Here is a 19632-nt window from a genome sequence, read left to right on the forward strand (position 1 = left end):
TTTTCGTCTACCCCAGTTTTCCCAAATAATGTCTACCTTTATGGACATGGGAATGTTGGAAAATACAGAAGTATGTAAAAAAAAAAAAAAATGTTACTACTTGAGCATGTAAATGCGACAGTGACTGTTAGGGCTTCTTTGGGTTAGTTTCTGTTTAGTGGTGACTGTTCCTGGGGACTGGCTGTCCCCTGCATCGGTTCAGAAACTCACCGGGAGCTGGCAGCCCTGGCCTCGCCTGGGGAGCCCTGCCCTTGCTCCAGCCCAGCCCACCAAACTGAATTCCTGCAGACACATTTCTAACCCTGACTCTACACAGGTAAAAATGTAAACAGTTCAGGGAAGGGTCTCATTTGAAAATTCAGACCTAGAGCCAGGTATATACTATAATCCTATCCAGTCCCATGATTTTTTCTCTTGATCAATATTTTTTTCCCCCAGAGACAAGCTTTCTCTGGCTCTTTGTAGACCAGGCTGGCCTTGAACTCGCAAGGATCCACCTGCCCCTGCCTCCTGAGTGCTGGGATTAAACAATAAATACTTGTCAATAGATCTTACTACAAAATCCCAAGAGCAGAAGGTGCTGTTGAATGTAGGATGAAATCAGAATTCATGGTGCCATTCCCTGTAGGCTCTGTACTCTTGTACTAGAGTACTTCTGGGGATGGGAATACGGACTACCAACTACTGGGGATTAGCGTTAGAGGGTATTTCCATGGGCTTCATCATCACCATTATTACCAGTTGTGACTATGACAATTCCTGATTATTAATTTTTTCTTATAATTTAAAACTTACAGAAAATTTCAAAAAATTGGTACAAGGAAATCTAATGTCGTGGTTGGGCACACTGTCTTGTGATGTGCTCCTGAATGAGGACATGTTGTAGGTCTTAAGTGAGTTTGTTCTCGATTTTCCTTTTCTTAGAGCACACTTGTTATTCACTGTTTTGTATATAGCTTTGTATCAAGCCTAAATCTTTTCTTTAGACTAAAAGGGGAATTGTAGCAAGATATTCACATTGTCACACTGACCACACCCATTGGGGGTGGAGCCAGGGGCGGAAGTGACCTGGGGAACTAGGTCTGAGGAGGAGCCCAGGAGGGCTCTTTTGCTGGCAGGACATGGACAGGAGAGCATCCAGAGGCATCCTTGGGACCAGGAACCTGCTGATGTTCATCTGTCTAGGTTGTAAGTTATTTCTTCCTGAATAAACATTTATTCGGCCTATTTGTTTATCCTGATCCTTATTAAGGATATCTGGTGTCAGAAGTGTTCTGTGATGTGCTCCTGAATGAGGACATGTCATACACAATGTCATTGCCTTCCTCTGACCATGGGTCAGCCGTGAGTCAGTGGCACGCCCGCTCCGTGTCCTCTGACCTCTCTCTTTCCTATTTCTGCCTTCTTAGGCTCTGCATCTTCCCGAAGGAACTATAAAAAGATGAGCGCGTACAAGGTAAGGAGAGCTTGCCATTTTCGCCATCAGATCACGGAAGTCATCCTCAGGCTGGAGACTGAAAGCTCTTGAGGGGCACAAGATGGGGCAGGAGTCAAGGTGGTTACCTCCAGGCCTGATGACCTGAGTTTGATTTCCCAGGACCCACATGGTGGACGCAGAGAACCGACCTCCACGGGTCATTTGCTGTCTTTCACGTGAGCACTGTGTCACATGCATTCCCGTGTCTCACACACACACACACAGAGACACATGCACGCACACACGCATGCACACTCACACACACACTAAATGAATGAATGTAATTTTAAAAATTGGATGTATAAAAGCACTTGAGGTCCTTAGGAGATGCCTGTTTGTCCCTGTAAATTTAACCCCTCCCTGCCTTTCCAGGGCCATTGTGCCTTTAGTGGACATTGGACCCTTTTCCTGGAAAGACACAAACAAATATCCACATACCCCAAGTAGGGAATCCATGACAGACTCAGGGAACAATACCACCCAAGTCCAAGTTGCTGAATCTGAGTTTATTGGTTTTCACTCCAAGAGCGAGATATGTCACAGTAAGGTCAGCCTGGAACTTTATGTATGACTTGCAGATACCTCAGTAGGTAGAAGAGTTCCTCCTGGGAAACTCTGCTGAGCCAAGTCTCCTCAGCAGTCCTTACTGTTCATATAATCCTGTAACCAGAGGGACTTTGTGCATCTGCTCAGTTTCAGGGACTTCCTGAGACTTGTGAGTTGTTTATTTCCAGAACCTAAAGGAGCCTTCTTTTAGAACTTCCTGGGTCTTTCCAAGCTTCCCCCAGGATGGACTGTTTCAATGTTGCTAACAGCAATTGGTTGTAAGGTTGAGGTCATTTGTGCTTATCGTAGGAGACAGTGACATTCAAGGATGTGGCTGTGGCCTTCACTGAGGAGGAGCTGAAGCTGCTGGACTCCGCCCAGAGGAAGCTGTACCAAGAGGTGATGGTGGAGAATTTTAAGAACCTGCTCTCAGTAGGTGAGGACGGATGCTCTCTGACACATACCTTTGTGACCTTGGAGTTGGGAAGCTTTGGGGCTCAGAATTGTCCTCTGACTCTGCTTAATCCTATGGGTGGAGATAGGATGTTTCTTATCTCTTCTGAATAGGATATTTCAGGACATTTAATTCATTTATTTGTTTATTCATTCATCCATTTATTTATTTGTATATGAGTATGTTGTGTGGTGCCTTTGGAGGCCAGCAGAGAGTGTCAGCTCCCTGGAAACTGGAGTCACATATGGCTGTGAGCCGCCATGTGGATGTTGAAAACTAAGCCTGGGTCCTCTGGAGAAGCAGCCAGTACTCTTAACAACTGAGTTACTTCTCTAGCCCCACATTTTATTATTCTTAAAAATTATTACATCTTATTTGTTTGTGTGTGTGTGTGTGTGTGTGTGTGTGTGTGTGTGTGTGTGTCCACGAGTGTGGGTACCCTGTGAGGCTAGAAGTAGCCATCAGTACATCAGTAGTTATAGGTAGTTGTGAGCCACGGGATGTGGGTGCTGGGAACTGAACTTGGGTTTCTCTAGAAGAGCAGCGACCACTCTTAACTGCTAGCCCATCCCTCAGCCTCTATACTGGTGAGTTTTTAAAAAGATATTTATTTTTATGTGTGTGTGTGAGAGAGAGACACCTTGGTGTGGGAACCCTCAGAGGCTAGAAAAGGGCATTGGGTCCCATGGAGCTGGAGTTAGGGAGTTGTGGGTGCTGGAAACCAAACTGGTCCTTTGGAAGAGCAGCAAGTGGTCTTAAGCAAGGGCCATCTCTGCAGCATCTGCACTGGCAACTAATGAAACAATAGAAACACCAGCCTTCCTTAGAGAAACATACTACATGCTGTAGGGAGAGCTGGCCAGTTGCGTGAGTAGATGTAGAACCAGTATGGAGAGACTCGACTGCAAGTGTAGTCACTCAGACTTTGTTTTTGCAGTACGTTTATGGCGGCCAGAGGGTCACAAAATAAATGGGGTTTCTTCACTGGGCTGTTGTAAGTTTTGAAACACACTATTTTCATTGTGTCGATGAGCATTCAGTTGCCACTGAAGTTTGCAGTGCGTTTTCGCTGTAGCGTGCCCTTTTTACATCCGTGCACGTTCGCAGAGCATTAATTTTCCAAAGAGACAACTCACACACAGAAGGGAAATGAAGCCTCTAATGAAGACGCCAACCAGAGGGAGAGTGTTGGCCTGTTAACAGCATTTCTTATCGGCTAGCTCTGTCTTAAATAGTAACCCTTTTCTATCAATCTAAGTAGTTCCACGTGGTATCATCTTACCGGGGAGAGGGGCCGGCGTTCGGCTCTCCCCGTCCTCCTTCTTGAATCTCCTCCTCTTCTCCTTCCTCTCCTCTCCTTGTCTCCTAGTCCCACCTATCTTGCTTTCCTATTGGCCAACAGCGCCTTATTCATTAACGAATAAGAGAAACGTATTTACAGCATGACATCTCCCATCAGGAGAGAGACTTAGTATCGCGTGACTCACCCGTGGGACTCTCTGGTCACCGTCCCTGTTGCTGCTGTCATGCTGTACAAATGTCCAAACTTGTTCCTAGGTCCTTGCAGCAGTCTTGTGGCTCTTGTCCTCAGACTGATCCCTCGCCTCCTTCTGACTTCTCAGGAGTGTGGGTTCGTACAGGTTGACCCATGGATGTCTTAAAGAACCTGTAGTTCTGTGGAGATGACCCAGCCCAAGCAAGATTTCTCTGGCGTGGTTAGAGCAGGTGTAGTGCTTCACATTCACTTAAGTAGGAAGTACCGTTTAAATATGCTTTTCACCATCCTCATCCCCAGCACCGGCATCAAACCTTGGGTCTTGTGTGTGCCAGACAAGTGTTCTACCTCTAGGTTCTGTCATCATCCCGGGAGCCGCTTCCTGTGAGAATTCTTAGGATTAGTTCTTTGGCTTTAACCATAAGAAAAGTCAAATTCTGCCTCCTTATTCCTTTTGTCAGAGAAGAAGTCTAAGAAAATTGCCATAGTGAACTTTGCCTCTAACAGGTTTGCCCAGACATATTCCATCCATTAGCCTCTTCCAAAGTTCACATTGAAATTAACATTCCATTGTTAGCCAAAGAAATGTATGGGGAAAATAATGTGTGTGTGTGTGTGTGTGTGTGTGCGCGCGCGCGCGCGACGCGCATGCACGCTCGTGTGTGCGTGTTTATATATGTGCATGTATGTGCATATATGCATATACATACATACATATACACACACATATCCAGTAGATCTATTTAGTGATACCATTGTGGTGGTTCTCTGGTAGTTTGTAGCCTGTTTCTTCTAAATGTTTACCACAAGCTATTTCAGTTTCTAATTCACAGGTATAGCACATCTTATCAAGTTGGAAGACTTTTGTTTGAGAACAGGGTCTCGCCATATACCTCTGGGTGTGTCCTTCACCCTCGGGTTCCATTCTCGGCACTAACTGGATGCCATCCTATCTAAGATGCGGTTTTGCAATTTCTCAACAGAACTTTGGTCCAGATCTCTTCCGTATATTTACTTTACAACGATCTTTGCTTCTGTGACTTGGGTTTGGACTTAGAATGAACCGAGAAGCCACCTGTACATACTTAGCTGGAACACATGCCAGCAGGGCTCTGGGTAGTGGCTGGGAAACTGAGCACCATAAACAGTTCCTGTTGGCACTGCCATACGGTAGGGAAGATACATCATTTTAAAAAGAAAACAAATTTCAGAGAGCATGTCGGTAATTGATTTAAAATGGCTTTTATTAGTTCTCTCTTTTAAAATCTAAATTATTTATCCGTGTGGGTGTTTTGTCTGCATGTATCTATGTGTACCACATGTATGCCTGGTGCCCATGGAGGACAGAGGGTGTCAGATCCTCTGCGACTGGAGTTACAGACCGTTGTGAGTGAGATGTTGTGAATGAACCCATGTCCTCTAGCAGAGTGGTCAGTGTTCTTAACTGCTGAGCTATCTCTCCAGCCCTGGTGTTATTGGTTCTTAATAGTTGGGAACTCAGTAGACTGTATTGGTTTCTGTCAGTATTGAAACCAGAAAACTTTATTCATAATAAAAAAGATAAGCTACAGGATCATCTTGAGTTGCATTAAAGGCTAGTGTTGTGACCTAAGTGTGACCTGGAAGAGTGAACAGTTTTCACTTGCCTGTACCTCTCTGTCTTTATAGGAATTAACAATCAGAGTGAGTTGAGGGCTGTCCAAGATGGAAGGTCCCATGAAGCCCTTTCCTGCTGGCAAATCTGGCAACGCGTCATGGACGACTTAACCAGGTGTCAAGACTCAGTGGTAGCTTCTACTCAGTTACAGGGCGATTCCCCCTGCCAGGTCAGGCGCCGGTTATCTGCTCACATTTCTGAAGATGAGAACTATATTCAGAGTCAAAAAGCAAAGGTTCCCATTGATACTGGAAGGCTCCCGCTTCCAACACTGAGAAGCCAGGGTTCTTGGCAGAAACATTTCCTGACTGAGCCACAGCGACCTAAGAATGGATACCAACCCATTTCCATGAGCAGTGACTGGGATGCTGGCTCTGCAAGTCGAATTTCACATTCCCCCAATGACCACAGAGTACACAAAAGTAAGGATTCTCCCCGTCCCAGTGGTTATGGGAGAGAGAGCATAAAGGCGGCAGCATCCTTTGATGAGGGTAGAACAACTCACACTGGACAGAAAAACGACAGGTATAAAGAAGCCGTTACTGTTCTCTCTAGCTTTGCCCCTCGCCAACTGTCAGGCCGGGGACAGGGGTCTTGCGCATGTGTCGAGTGTCGGAAAGACTCCCGTTGTAACACAGATGGTTGCGTCGGCCAAGGAGCTCACATGGGAGAAAGGCATCAGGGACTCAGCCATAACCCTCTTCCACACAACCATACGATAGCGAAGCCGTACGAATGTGAGCGGTGCGGGAAATTCTTCCGCTGCAGATCAGCTCTTAATGTGCATTTTAAGGTCCACACCAGGGAGAGGCCGTACGCTTGCGAGGCGTGCGGGAGCGCCTTCAGTCAGGCCTCTCACCTTCAGGACCATCAGAGACTCCACACCGGGGAGAAACCGTTCAAATGTGATGCATGCGGCAAGAGCTTCAGTCGGAATTCACACCTTCGGTCCCATCAGAGGGTGCACACGGGAGAGAAGCCGTACAAATGCGAGGAGTGTGGGAAGAGCTTCATTTGTAGCTCAAATCTTTACATCCACCAGAGAGTCCACACGGGGGAAAAACCGTACAAGTGTGTGGACTGTGGGAAAGAATTCAGTCGCCCTTCGAGTCTCCAGGCCCATCAGGGCATACACACCGGAGAGAAATCCTACGTGTGTACTGTGTGCGGTAAAGGCTATACCCTGAATTCAAACCTCCAAGTCCACCTTCGAGTCCACACTGGGGAGAAGCCGTACAAATGTGATGCGTGTGGGAAGGTCTTCAGCCGCTCTTCACAACTACAGTCTCATCAGAGGGTGCACACAGGGGAGAAACCTTACAAGTGTGAGGTCTGTGGTAAGAGCTTTGGTTGGCGGTCAAACCTTCTGATTCATCACAGAATCCACAGCAGCGGTAGGGCTTCTAAGAGCACAAGAGACGGCAAAAACATCAAGGAATCTGTTCAGGAAAAACGTTCTATAAAATAACGTTTTAAAAGACGTGCGTCCCGTGCATTCTTATTTCCCTTGGGTTACATTTTAAAACAGTGTAGTGTGTGAGCTTCAGAGACGGCTCAGTAATGAGTGAGGAGCCCTTGTCGCTCTTGCAAAGGATCCAATTCCAGGAACCCATATGGTGGTTCACAACCATTTTTTTTTTTAAGAATTATTTATTATGTGTACAGTGTTCTGTCTGCATGCATCCCTGCAGGCCAGAAGATGGCATCAGATCTCATTACAGGTGGTTGTGAGCCAACATGTGGTTGCTAGGAATTCAAGACCTCTGGAAGAGCAGCCAGTGCTTTTACCGCTGAGCCGTCTCTCCAGCCAGCCCACAACCATGTTTAACCTTGGCTCCAGAAGATCCAACATATGGCACACATAGATGCATGTAGGCAAAGAGTTCATACACATAAAGTAAAGCAATCTCAAAAACAATTTAGTGTGTTTGGGGACACACACACACACACACATGCCAGTGCATGCCATAGAGTACGTGTGGAGAGCAGGGATGAAACTCAGGCTGTCCGGCTTGGTGGCAAACACTTTTGCCCATTGAATCATCTCACCAGGCTGTTGTGTGGATTCTTTTAATCGTTTTTTCAAGAGGAAATACAATTATTTCATTCGGGTTAGTGTTTCCGCACAGTCTTAATTATCCTAGAAGGCTTTGGTTCAACCCCGGCCATTTTCAAGTGTCACAAGAACTTGAAGAAGGGTGATTTACCAGGGCTTTGGGGGTTAATAGATGAAAATTCCTGCTGTGCTGGAAAGATACTCGATATTTTCCAGCAAGTGGGGGGCTGTACTTTTGAAACTGTTGAGAAGTAAGTTTGTGTTTGGAACGGGAACCCTAACAGCCTTTAAAACTAGGGAATAGCCAAAATACAGTGTTGGAATACAGGTCCTGGGTTCAATCCCCAGTGCAGACAAAAGAGAAAGCCACTCAATACGGTCACCTGCACCATCGACTTGATACTGTCCTATGGTATCTGTCCTTCCCCCCACCCTTCCCTGGGTGCTTCCTGTCTTCTGGGACTGTCTCCTGTTTCGTTTGCATTATGCGTTACAGACTATCCTTTCTGACGGTGAGTTTTGTTAACCCGGCAGCAGCGAGATGCTCCCGCACAGTGCGTGGATTCTTTGTCACACTACGGACTAGATGGGCAGTGACTCCAGACTCATGTATTGAACAATTGGCCCCCAGTTACTGAAACTTTGGAAATGGGGCCTCGAGTGCAGACCTTCGCTTCTGGTGCTAGCCGTCCTTCTCTGCTTTCACCAGATGTGAAAGTTATTCACAGACCGTAGTGATGTGATATCCCTTTAAAACTGGGCCAAAAAAAATTTCCTAAAGTTATTTCTGTCCGGTATTTCGTCCCAGTGACCCCAAAAATATATATATATAAACTACGTAATATTTCAGGGGAAGATTAACATCCACGGACTTCCTTTGAAAGTGACCGGAAGCTGAATGGGGCTTCTGGAAATTGCAGTGGGGGAATTCTGGGAAGGTCCTCCCGATGCTTTCTGGGAAATGTAGTTCAGGAGCTAAGAGAGCAAGGTCGCCATCCTCTTCGGGCTCAGGGGAATCGAGCCCACCTCGCATCCTCCTGGGCTGCTTCCAAATCTTTTTAGCTTGCGGGACGGCGGCTCCCGGAGACCGGAAGTGAGGAGACGGGAAGCGGGAGCCCGGGATTTCGTTTCCCACCCCGTCTCTTAGCCGCTCCAGTTTTCTCCCTTGGTGTAGTTAGTCGGAGGTTGGCAGTAGCTGGCTTGCAGTGCAGTTAGAATTTAAAGGCGGCGACGGAATAAGCAGCTGCCTTCTGCCGTGGGCCCAGCCCTGTCCTCGGCCTTCTTCTCCCTGGCTGCAGGACAGTGCCGGGCCCTTTCCGCCGCTCTCCCCGCATCCTTTCCCTAACGCATCCTTTCTCCAAGCAACCGCAGGAAGGAGGCACTCGTCACACTTGTCGCCGCCCCAGGTACCGCGCCCACGACGCTTTCTCGTCGGGGTGCCCCTTCAATTCATCGGCATCCCTAGACCCCGAAAATCGGCCACCGGAAACATGATCGCATTTTAAATATTTATTTATTAGCGCGTGTTTATTTGTGTATGGTGGGGGAGTCGGGGGAGAGAGAGAGAGAGAGGGAGGGAGAGAGAGAGAGAGAGAGAGAGAGAGAGAGAGAGAGAGAGAGAGAGAGAGAGAGAGAGGACGTGTGCTTGTCCCAGGGGAGGCTGGTAGGGGTCCGCGGAGCACGGGGTCCAGGCGGTTGTGGGGCTAGCATGGGTGCTGCCAGCCTAACTCTTCTGGAAGACCTGCAAGTGCTCCTTAACGTTCGAGGCATCTCTCCTGAGATCCCAAGTGCTGGGATTGAAGGTGTGTGCCACCACCGCCTGGCCTCTATGGTTAACTAGCGGCTGGCTCTGGTGTCCGGGCAAGCTTTGTTTGTTAGAGCCAAACAAAGTATCAGCACACAATGATTGAACTGAGCCAGGCATTCGGATCCTACTTTCCCCCCATTTCCTTCCTATCATCCATCCATGCATTCATTGCCTGTGTGTTGTTTTACTGGCTCTCATGTCCCGCCATTTCCAGAATCTGAAACTCTGTGGTAGGAGTGCTGAAGCTGGTTGTACAGGTTGCACAGGCTGTCCGCTACCCAGATGAGCTAAGAGGTCTGCTAGTCGCTGAAATCCGATGTGTGCTTCTGACTTCTGAGCTATGTGGTGGCGTGTGTCCGGAAGTAGGGGGTCAGTGTTTCACCTGGGCCAATGGCAGTTCCGACTTTTGTCTTAAGGTTTCTTCATCTTTCTTTAGTTGTGCCTTCTCAGGACAGTGACCTTCCTCCAAAGAAACAAGAGAAGATGGCTCAGTTTCAGGTCAGGCATTTCTCAGTAATTTTGTATGCCAGTTTGTCTTTTTTGGGGAGGGTGGAGTATTGGTAGAAAATAACAGATCAAGTATGAGTTAGGTACACTCTGTGTGTGTGTGTGTGTGTGTGTGTGTGTTATCATTTGTTACTGAATAACAAAATTGCTGACAAAAATAACCTGTTACTTTGGCTATGACGTAGCCATCGGTGGAGCTGGAGCTGGGTAGAGCATTTGCTTAGTATCCCTGTAGCCCTGACCTTGATCTCTGGCACTGTATAAACCAGTATAAACATGAGCAAATTAAAAGCCAGGCTTGGCATGCATGGCCAGAATTCGAGCACCGTGGGAGGAAAGCCAGGAGGAGCAGAGGTTCAAGGTTATCTTCTGTGATTCTGCCTTAGAGTACAACCTGGGCTGTAGGAGACCCTTTCTTACCTCACCCTCAAGAAAGGAAACACAGAGAGACAGAGAGGGAGGGAGGATCGGGGAGCGGAGTATAGTCAGAGTTTAGGGTGTTGTTAGGAAGCTTGTGTGAATGCACAACAGCTACTGGCTCAGTCTGCCCGGACCCCTGAGTCTGTGACCCCGTGTGGCCCTGTTCACACCGCTATTCCTTTTCCGTGGGACCCGGATTGAAGTTTCTTGTGTTTGGTGTCACAGGAGGCGGTGACATTCAGGGATGTGGCGCTGGTGTTTACTGCAGAAGAGCAGGGGTTGCTGGACCTCACACAGAGGAGGCTGTACCAAGACGTGATGGTGGAGGTCTTCAAGAACCTGGTTGCCGTGGGTGAGGACGGGCGTCCTGTGACCCCAAACCTCAGCCTCCCAGAGACTCCCTGTCCTCAGATGCTCAAGGCTCTGGACCATTTGAAGGGATTCCCGGGGACAAGAGGGATTTTTCTGGCGTTTCTGCTCAGCGAAAATCTTTTTAAACCACTGATTCTCAGCTAGGGATGATCTTTCTGTTGGGGGGCATTTGGCAATGCATATGTGGAGTTTTCCTGTTCCGGGAGCCTCTTCCAAATTACCACACAGGGGGTTAATATTATTTATAAACGCTTGGCCGATAGCTCAGGCTTTTACTGCTCTTACATTTAAATTAACCCATATTTCTTATCTATGCTTCACCACGCAGCCATGGCTTGCTATCTCGTTTTCTATAGTCCAGCTTCCTCCACAGCTGGCTGGCTTCTCCCCAATTCTGCCCTCCCTCATCCCAGTATCCTCTGCCTGATTGTGCCGCCTAACTTTATCCTGCCTTGCTATAGGCCAAGCACCTTCTCTATTAACCAATAAGAGTAGCACATATTCACAGTGTACAGAAGGAATATTCCACATATACCGCTCACAATTCAGGGATGGGTGCCACTGACATTTAATCGTTAGCTGCCAGAGACAAGTCAGCTCCCGCAGCAGGATGGTCTACCATCCAGAGTGCCCGTCCGTTTGCTGCCAGGAAGAAACCCTGTTTTATATGAGCCACAAATGAGCTTAACTTCAGTACTTTGGATTTTGTTGAGACTAGAATCTAGGGCCTTGTTCATGCTAGGCAGGAGTCTGTTGCTGAGCCACACTCCCAGCCTTCTGGTGGATTCTAGGCAAGTGCAGTACCACTGATTGACATCCCCAGCCCCTCACTGGGGGATTCTAGGCAGGGGCTCTACCACAGAGTCATGGCCCAGCCATGTACTTTGTCTTTCTATTTATGTCTGTGATCCACTAATAGGTAAACAAACATGGTTCAGTATAGTAGTATTTTCTTTTTTCTTTACAGACAAGATTTCTCTTTCTAGTCCTAGCTGCCCTGGAACTCTGTAGACCATGTTGGCCTCAAACTCAGAGATCCACCCGCCTCTGCCTCCTGAGTGCCGGGATTAAAGGCGTGCGCCTCCGCCACCCCCCTGGCATAGTATTTTCTTTGCAATAGAATAAATGAGGATAGGATGTCAGAATCTGTTGCGGAGGACCTGCTGTAGCGGAGCCTGATGGTTTCCATGTGAGAGAAGGTTAAAAGAGGATGAAACAGATTCTGCCTTACATACACAGTCGTGGCCTTGCTTTATTTTAACTTCCTTTTGAAGTTTCTTTCAAACCTTTGTGTGTGGAGGTGCCTGTGTGTGCACATGGAGCTCATCAGGCACCCTCCTTTGTCAGTCTCCGCCTCATTTCTTCGAGTCACGGCCCCTCCCAAACCTGTGCCATCAGGAGAGTGTGCCCGGCCTGCCCCCGTGGGTGCGGGGACCCAGTCTCAGCCTCCGAGCTGTCTGCCCAGCCCTTGACTTTTCTCAGCACAATATACGATCATAAACATTTCCAAAGTAACTTCACAGGCGCTGAGCATTGTGCCACAAGTGTGCTTTAATTTTGTGTTCAACTTAAATGTATGTGTCTTGACTTCCCTTAGGGTGCCTTCCCCCCAGAGCAGATATGCTGTCCCTACTGGAAGCAGAAGAACGGCTTTGGCTGAAGGAAACAGAAGCCCAGAGAGGTAGGTACCCTGGCGGAGCGCTTGCCACCAGCCTCTCAGGTCCGCTCCGCAGTGTGTCCCTGTTGTCACCCCTGCCCACTGTCCTAACAAAGTCTGATAGAACCCGTTTGCATAAGTACGAAGGAGAAAGGGGGGGCGTGCTTTTAATTGAGGTCGTTGTATTAGAGCACGGACGCTCGAAGTCTCTGTGCCCATAGCGCTCGTGGTTTGGTTTTTTTCGTTTTTTAAAAAAAATGTTTGTGTTTATATGCCACGTGTATATGGTGCCCGTGGGGTTCGAGTCCCTGCAGCCCGAGTTACCCGAAGTTGTAAGTCCCTTAATGTGGGTACCGGAATCCAAACTCAGGTCCTCTGGAAGATCAGCAAGTGCTTTTGCTTTCAACCACTGGGCCATCCATCTCTCCAGCCCTCGTGGCGCTCACGTTCCACACAGGACATAGTTCTGTAAATGGGTCACACCAAAACACTCGGGAGTCAGGAGCCTGTTGATCCCGCCCTTGCGCCCACCTCCATGGAAACGTGGGGAAATGACAAGCGATGTCGCAAGGTCTCTGGCTTGCTCTGGCTTGATTCCCTCCCACGCATGCCCTTAGAACGGAGTCCTCCCGTAACCTGTCTTCATCCCTCACGACTGCTCTCTTACAGGCAGCAGGAATCGACGCCACACGGCGACTCTTGGGAGAACTGCACTAAAACGCCTTGCCCAGGGAGAGCTGTCTTGCTGGCACATCTGGAGACAGGTTGCACGGAAGTCGACCAGGTGTCTTGAGAGGAGGCCTTGTCAACCACGGCAAGGTGATTCCATTCTGGCATCTGACAATCGGGGCAGTGCAAAGAGCCACAAAGGAGGTCGCTCCAGCTGCCTTGAACAGGAAAACTTTTCCACCTCAGGAACTCGGGATCCTTGCCAAAATGGGTCCCTGCATGATTCCCAGGACCGGAGCGGAAACGAGCCTGTCTGTGGGAAACGTGACCTGTGTGTGCTGGAAGATGTGACGAGGAAGCCATCGCCTTGTGAGCCGCTTAGGACCAGCAAGGAACAGAAAGCCTGCAGAGGTGAAGAATGTGACAGACCAACTAAGGCCGGCGTTGCCCCGGAACTGCCCTTAGGAGGGGAACCCTTTGTGCAGAGTGAGCGTGGCCCGGGGCCGCCTACTCATCAGACTGTCTGCGCATCAGCGAGCAGCGCCAATCAGCGCTCACACCCAGGCGAGGAAGTGGACAAACGCCACCCGTCTAGCGATCACTTCAACAAGAGCCCCGTAGGTCCGCATCAGGCCAGTTGCACAGATGGAAAGCCCTGCGGACATGATGGTTGTGGGCAGAGATGCGGCGGCGGCGGCCTCAACATTCACCACAGACGCCGCCGCAAGGGAGAGAAACCCTACGTGTGCGAGACGTGTGGGAAGGGCTACAGTGAGCCCTCGAAGCTTCGCGTCCACCATCGGGTCCACACCGGAGAGAAACCATACAGGTGTGAAGAGTGTGGGAAGGTCTTCCGTTACGTTTCCAATATTAATCGACACCTCTTAACACACGCCAAGGAGAAACCATCGAAAGGTCCGCAGGATGGGCAAGGCTTCAGCTGGAAGGCAGATCTTCACCAGAGAGTGCTCTCGGAAAAGAAGCGCTACACGTGTAAAGGGTGTGGCCAGAGCTTTAGCCAGCCCGGCGAATACCGGGCTCATCAGCGGGCTCACGCCGGGGAGAAGCCGCACAAATGTGAGGTGTGCGGGAAGGGCTTCAGCCGGCCCTTTGGCCTCCATTGCCATCACCGAGTCCACACCGGGGAGAAGCCGTACCGGTGTCCCGAGTGCGGGAAGACGTTCAGGTACAGCTCTCAGTTTATCTACCACCAGAGGGGCCACACCGGGGAGAAGCCGTACCGGTGTCCCGAGTGCGGGAAGGGCTTCGGCAGGAGCATGGACCTGCGCCACCACCGCCGGATGCACACGGGCGAGAAGCCTCACAAGTGTAAGGAGTGTGGGAAGGCCTTCAGCCTCCCGTCCAACCTGCGAGTCCACCTGAGTGTTCACGTCCAGGAGAAGCTCTTTAAGTGTGAGGAGTGTGGGAAGAGCTTCAGCCAGCGCTCGCGCCTTCAAGCCCACCAGAGGCTTCACACCGGAGAAAAGCCGTACCGGTGTGAGACGTGTGGGAAGGGCTTCAGCCGGTCCTCCGCCCTCCATTACCACCACAGGGTCCACGCCGGGAAGACGCCGTACAAGTGCGAGGTGTGTGGTAAGGGCTTCATATACAGCTCTCAGTTTACCTACCACCGGCGAAGCCACACTGGCGACAAAGCTCACAGATGTCAGGCGTGCGGGAAGTGCTTTGACAGCGGCACGGAACTCCAGGACCACCAGAGGATGCACACGGGAGAGAAGCCTCACAAATGTGAGGAGTGCGGGAAGAGCTTCTGCTTCCCCTCAAAGCTCCGGCTCCACCTCAGTATCCATGACAGGGAGAAGCTCTTCAAGTGTGACATTTGTGGGAAGGGCTTCAAGCAGAACTCGAGTCTTCAAATACACCAGAGTGTCCACACTGGAGAAAAGCCGCACAAATGCGGCGTGTGTGGGAAAGGCTTCGACTACCGTTCCCGCCTCCGAACCCATAAGAAAACCCACACCCAGAGCGAGCAGCAGAGTGGGGGCGGTGACGCGTGACTGTGAAGCCAGCCTTTGGGAGGCAGGCCCCGGCGGGAGGATGACAGGTTTGTGGCCAGCCTCGGCTCCAAAGCATACTTTTTGTTTTGTGGAATTGTCCGTCTTCGAGTTTCCCAGGAGTGCATCCCAGAGCTCATCTCTAAAAGACCATTACAAGCAGGAACAGACTTCTACAGACTCGAGACCTAGCATTCCTTAAAACTATAATACACCGGAGTGGTAACACCTAGGACTCGTCCTTCAGGAAGAAAGACAGGCGGCGGCAATCGCCTTTCCACGCTGAGCCATCTCACCAGCCCCGGCCCATCCGGCCAGCAACCGTCTTTCAGTGGACTGTGCCAAAAGAAATGGCACCAGGTAAACTGATACTTGCCCAATGCTGACTTAGCTCTCTATACTTACTTTACAGTGGGCATTATTTTACTAAAGCCTAAAGGTGTGGAAAGTAAAACTCCGGACTAAACACTTCCTGTAGCCGTGGACTTACCCTGTGGGTTTTTTGTTTGTTTGTTTGTTTGTTTTTCTTTTCATGCAGTGAAATAGGCGGTGCCCACAATGCATCTCTGACCACCAAAGGTAAATTGATGCCGGCTGGAACTGTATGTAAGGAGCTGTCCATTGTATCACGGGTTGGCTTTACAGTGGGTTTCATAGTTGGAACTTGCTGCTTTGCGGCCCAGTGGTGCAACCATCGAGAGAGAAAAGGCAGCATTAGCTATGACCACTGCAAGTTGCTCAAAATGTGTTACCCTGGAAAACTGTGAAAGTTAGATGTGTGTTTTCAGAGAAGAAAATGGGGCTGGAAAAGATGTTTCCGTGGGTAAAAGAGCTTGCCGGACACACGTGGGAATCCGACAAGTTTGAATCCCCAGTGCCCATGTAAAAAGCTGGGTTTGGCCGTGCAGGTCCATAATCCTAGTGTTGTGGGAAGTGGAGACAGGAGGGTTATTGGGACTTCCTGCCAGACCACGTCTCTAGGCAGCAGGGGCAGTGTGACAGAGGAAGAAGACACCTAAATCATCCTCCAGCCTCCAGAGACACGCACATGGACATACATACCTGTTCATGTATGAGAAACACAGCATACACTACACACGCAAACTACAGATGTGGGGCTGGAGAGGTGCTCAGTGGTGTGTGTGTGCTCTTCTTTCAGAGTTTGTTACCTGCACCCACATCTAGTGGCTCACAGGCACAGACGTGTGCATGCTCAATTTAAAGGTGAATCATTTTTAAAAGATACAGATGTGAAGGCATAGTTGCCTCTAGTGAGATTTTAATCATGTGTGTACATTAAACTTTTTAGAAACCTAGGTTTTAGAAAACCTATAAAATTATGTAGAATTTTATACCGTTAACCCAGATTCAACAGTTGTTAAATTATCGAGTCGTCATCCTCTCCAGATACATGAATTTGTGCACACTCAAAATACTGACACCTACGTACACAACTTTTCAGGCGTCTTTTCTCTTATGTCGAATACTTAAGTGTGTTTCCCTTAAGCAGCTGTAATTATAATATTCAACCAAGCCTGTTATTGATGTACAGCACTATACAATGGAAAGAGCTCATTTAAAAATATGTCACCAATCGGCCCGGCTGGTACAATGTAGTGTGTCCCAACTTTGAGCAGCCTCGCTGGGTGTCTTTGTTCTGAACCTCCCTGTTGTATCTAGCAGGTATGGGTTCACACAGGTCGGTGGAAAGAAGACGGAGAGGCACTCTAAGGGTGATTTTTTTAGCCTTTCCAGCTGTAGGGGGATCAGCCTATGACTGACTCACTCACTGCCGCTTTGATATTGTAGAGTATTATTTTAAGGTGCGTTGCTTTTGTCTGTACTGTGGAACACTTGTTTAGCTCTGTGGAACATTTGTATTAAAGATGTATCGCTTTTATTTATGCTGTACGTGTTTAACTCTGTGGAGCTGGGATTCCCTGTCTAAAACACCCGATGGTCTAATAAAGAGCTGAACGGCAGCAAAAAGGACAGGCGGGGCTGGTGCCCAAAGAGGGTAAAGGGGAGGGGAAGGGGGAGAGGGAGGGGGAGAGGGAGAGAACAAAGAGAGGAGAACATCAGGACCCAGCTACTGAGCCAGAGTGAAAATGAAATGCAAAAAAAAAAAAAAAAAAAAAAAAAAAAAAAAAAATCAAGAGAGAGCTAAAAGCCCAGAGGCAAAGGTAGTCAGGATAATCCAGTGGAGAAAGGCTGTCAAGAATCAAGCCACACCGCCTCACATGTGTGGTTTATTTAGGAGCTGCATGATGGCCCCCCAGAAAGAGGTAAAGAGTAATGAAAACCAACAATATTTTCACATCTAAGCTCCCCAAAGAGACGAAGCCAATGCAAATTTTCAGTTAAGAGACGCCTCAGTTTGCAAAGCACTCCTGCAACCACATTTTGTGTAGGCTTTGAACCTATAGAAAACTCTCAGATAGGATTCACGCACTTCAAACAGAAGTATGTGAGACAAAAAGCAGCCACAAATGCAAGATCAAAGCCAGGTGCTAACACTCAGGGATCAAACCAGCTGCAGAGGCTCTGCAGGAACTCCCCTAACACGCCCTCCTTTGTTTACCGTTTTCAATGACCTCCACGTTTTTTAAGTTGATTTGTAGAATATCTCTGTTTGGATTCGTCAGGCATTTCCACATAAATGTATTTTTTAAACTACTTGTACGGCATGAGTGATAATGTTCGTGGTAAAGCTTGTCCACCTGGGTGCCTTGATGGAGAAGGTGCCGTTGGGATGTTTTTTTCTCTTCTAAATTACATCTCCTCACTTTTAATCAGTTCCCTGTGGGGAGACATGCTCTACAAACTGCACGTGTGTAGTTCAAGTTTGCATCCGCTGGTTTTAACATCCAATACTAATTGACCCGAGCAGTCTAGTGCTCTGATGATGGCTGTAAAAGGGCGATTTTTCTGCCTTTGTTACATAGTTCCTCGGCTCTCAGGAAGGGTTTCCCTAATGTCCTGGCTGTGTGTTTCTCATAGTTTGAACATTTCCTTACTCTGACGTAATAATGGTCATTTAGACGCGTTTTGTTTTGTGCTCCCTTCCCTTTCTCGAAGTGAAATGTGCTAATAGCACAGCTGGGATGCCTCACATCTGGGCTGGAACAGACTGGGGAGGGGTAAGACTTCAACAAGCGGTATGCGGTTAACACTTAAGAATTCCTTCCTTCTGGAATTCTCCATTTAATATTTTCAGCCATGATTGATTGTTTTGTGACAAATCATAAAAAGCAGAATGGACGGTGGGAGGAAAGTACCGTGTGTTTGTGCGTGCCTCTGCAGGAGTTAATGTAGGTCTTGAGAGTGAGGGGCCCAGGCCCTCACCCAGTCACGACAGGCTGCAGAAAAGACCCAGCAAGATGTAGGCCCCTGACTCAGCCATGTGTGCTGAGCCCCCAGCCTTGCCCGGTGCTGCCCTAATTACTGGGAATGAACCTCCAGATACCCTCCATGTGGCAAGGAACCAAGCGGAAGTTAGCTGGTGGGATAACAGTAGAATGAAGGGCATAGCAACTGCCCTGGGTGGACCTCTAAGTACAGCAACCTTTCTGCAGCTTCAGCTGACCAATCAAGCAGGACAGATGCTCCAATCCTGAGACTGTTGCTATGCAACTATCGGGCCCCCAGACACTTCCCTTGCTCCGCCCCAGTATATGCCCTGCCCCACTCCTGCTTGGGGTCCCTGCTACTCCATCCATCCCTGTGTTGGACCGGAAGACCCGAGTTAACTTGTGTTAACTTGTAAGTTAAAAAGAGTCTTTGCTTCTGCATCAGATCGGGTCTCTTGGTGGCTTTGGAGGTCCAGAGTCCGGAGACAACAGTGGGATCTTGAATGTTATATTAAAGAGCAATACTGGTCCCTTCCTGGCCTCTGGCTTCTTGTCTTATCGTGTGATCTGTTCTTGTACTCATTCCCATAAGTGATGTTTTCCAACTTTGCTTTTTCAGGGTTATCTAGTTCTTCTTCTTGTTGTAAGATGGATAATAATTTTTGTTCGCTTTTAAAAATAGAGTCTCTATGAAAGCTCTGGCTTTGCTGAAACTTGCTATGTAGACCAGGCTGACCTCAAAATTTCACTGATCACTTGGGATTAAAGGTATGCACCTGTAGTGAGATACCCGTGCTGTCTGCACCTGTGGCACTGACCACGCCCATTGGAGCGGGGACGGGGGTGGACAGTGACCTGGGGGAGCTAGGTCTGGGGAAGGAGCCACGGAGTGCCCTCTTGCTTGCTGGACAGAGACAGAGAGCATCCGGAGGCATTGGGATCAGGAACCTGCTGGTGTTCATCTGTCTCTTGTAAATCATTTCTCTCTGAATAAACACCTATTCAGCCTGTTTCCCCCGTCCTTATTAATCCACGATTTCTGGTGTTAGACGTGGGATATAGATTTCCACGGATCTGGGGAATCAGGTCTCACCCAGGAGGTGGCACACGGCCTCGTTGCTGCTTCTAAGTGCTCACAGGCGTCTGTGCA

The 19632-nt window shown here is 48.7% G+C and overlaps 1 protein-coding gene across 1 annotated transcript; it reads left to right on the forward strand.

Moving 5' to 3' along the window:
• Window positions 1-1163: 1163 nt before the first annotated feature.
• LOC127238937 (zinc finger protein 226-like) lies at window positions 1164-17026 on the forward strand. Its single transcript, XM_051207712.1, has 8 exons — window positions 1164-2459; window positions 5641-7088; window positions 8748-8869; window positions 8984-9140; window positions 10645-10771; window positions 12139-12216; window positions 12389-12472; window positions 13118-17026. Exons 1-8 carry the CDS (start codon window positions 2426-2428, stop codon window positions 15133-15135), a joined length of 4068 nt encoding a protein of 1355 aa, XP_051063669.1. The 5' UTR covers window positions 1164-2425; the 3' UTR covers window positions 15136-17026.
• Window positions 17027-19632: the final 2606 nt, after the last annotated feature.

The sequence above is a fragment of the Phodopus roborovskii genome, unplaced genomic scaffold (assembly GCF_943737965.1).
Source record: "Phodopus roborovskii unplaced genomic scaffold, PHOROB, whole genome shotgun sequence".
In the NCBI taxonomy this organism is placed as follows: Eukaryota; Metazoa; Chordata; class Mammalia; order Rodentia; family Cricetidae; genus Phodopus; species Phodopus roborovskii.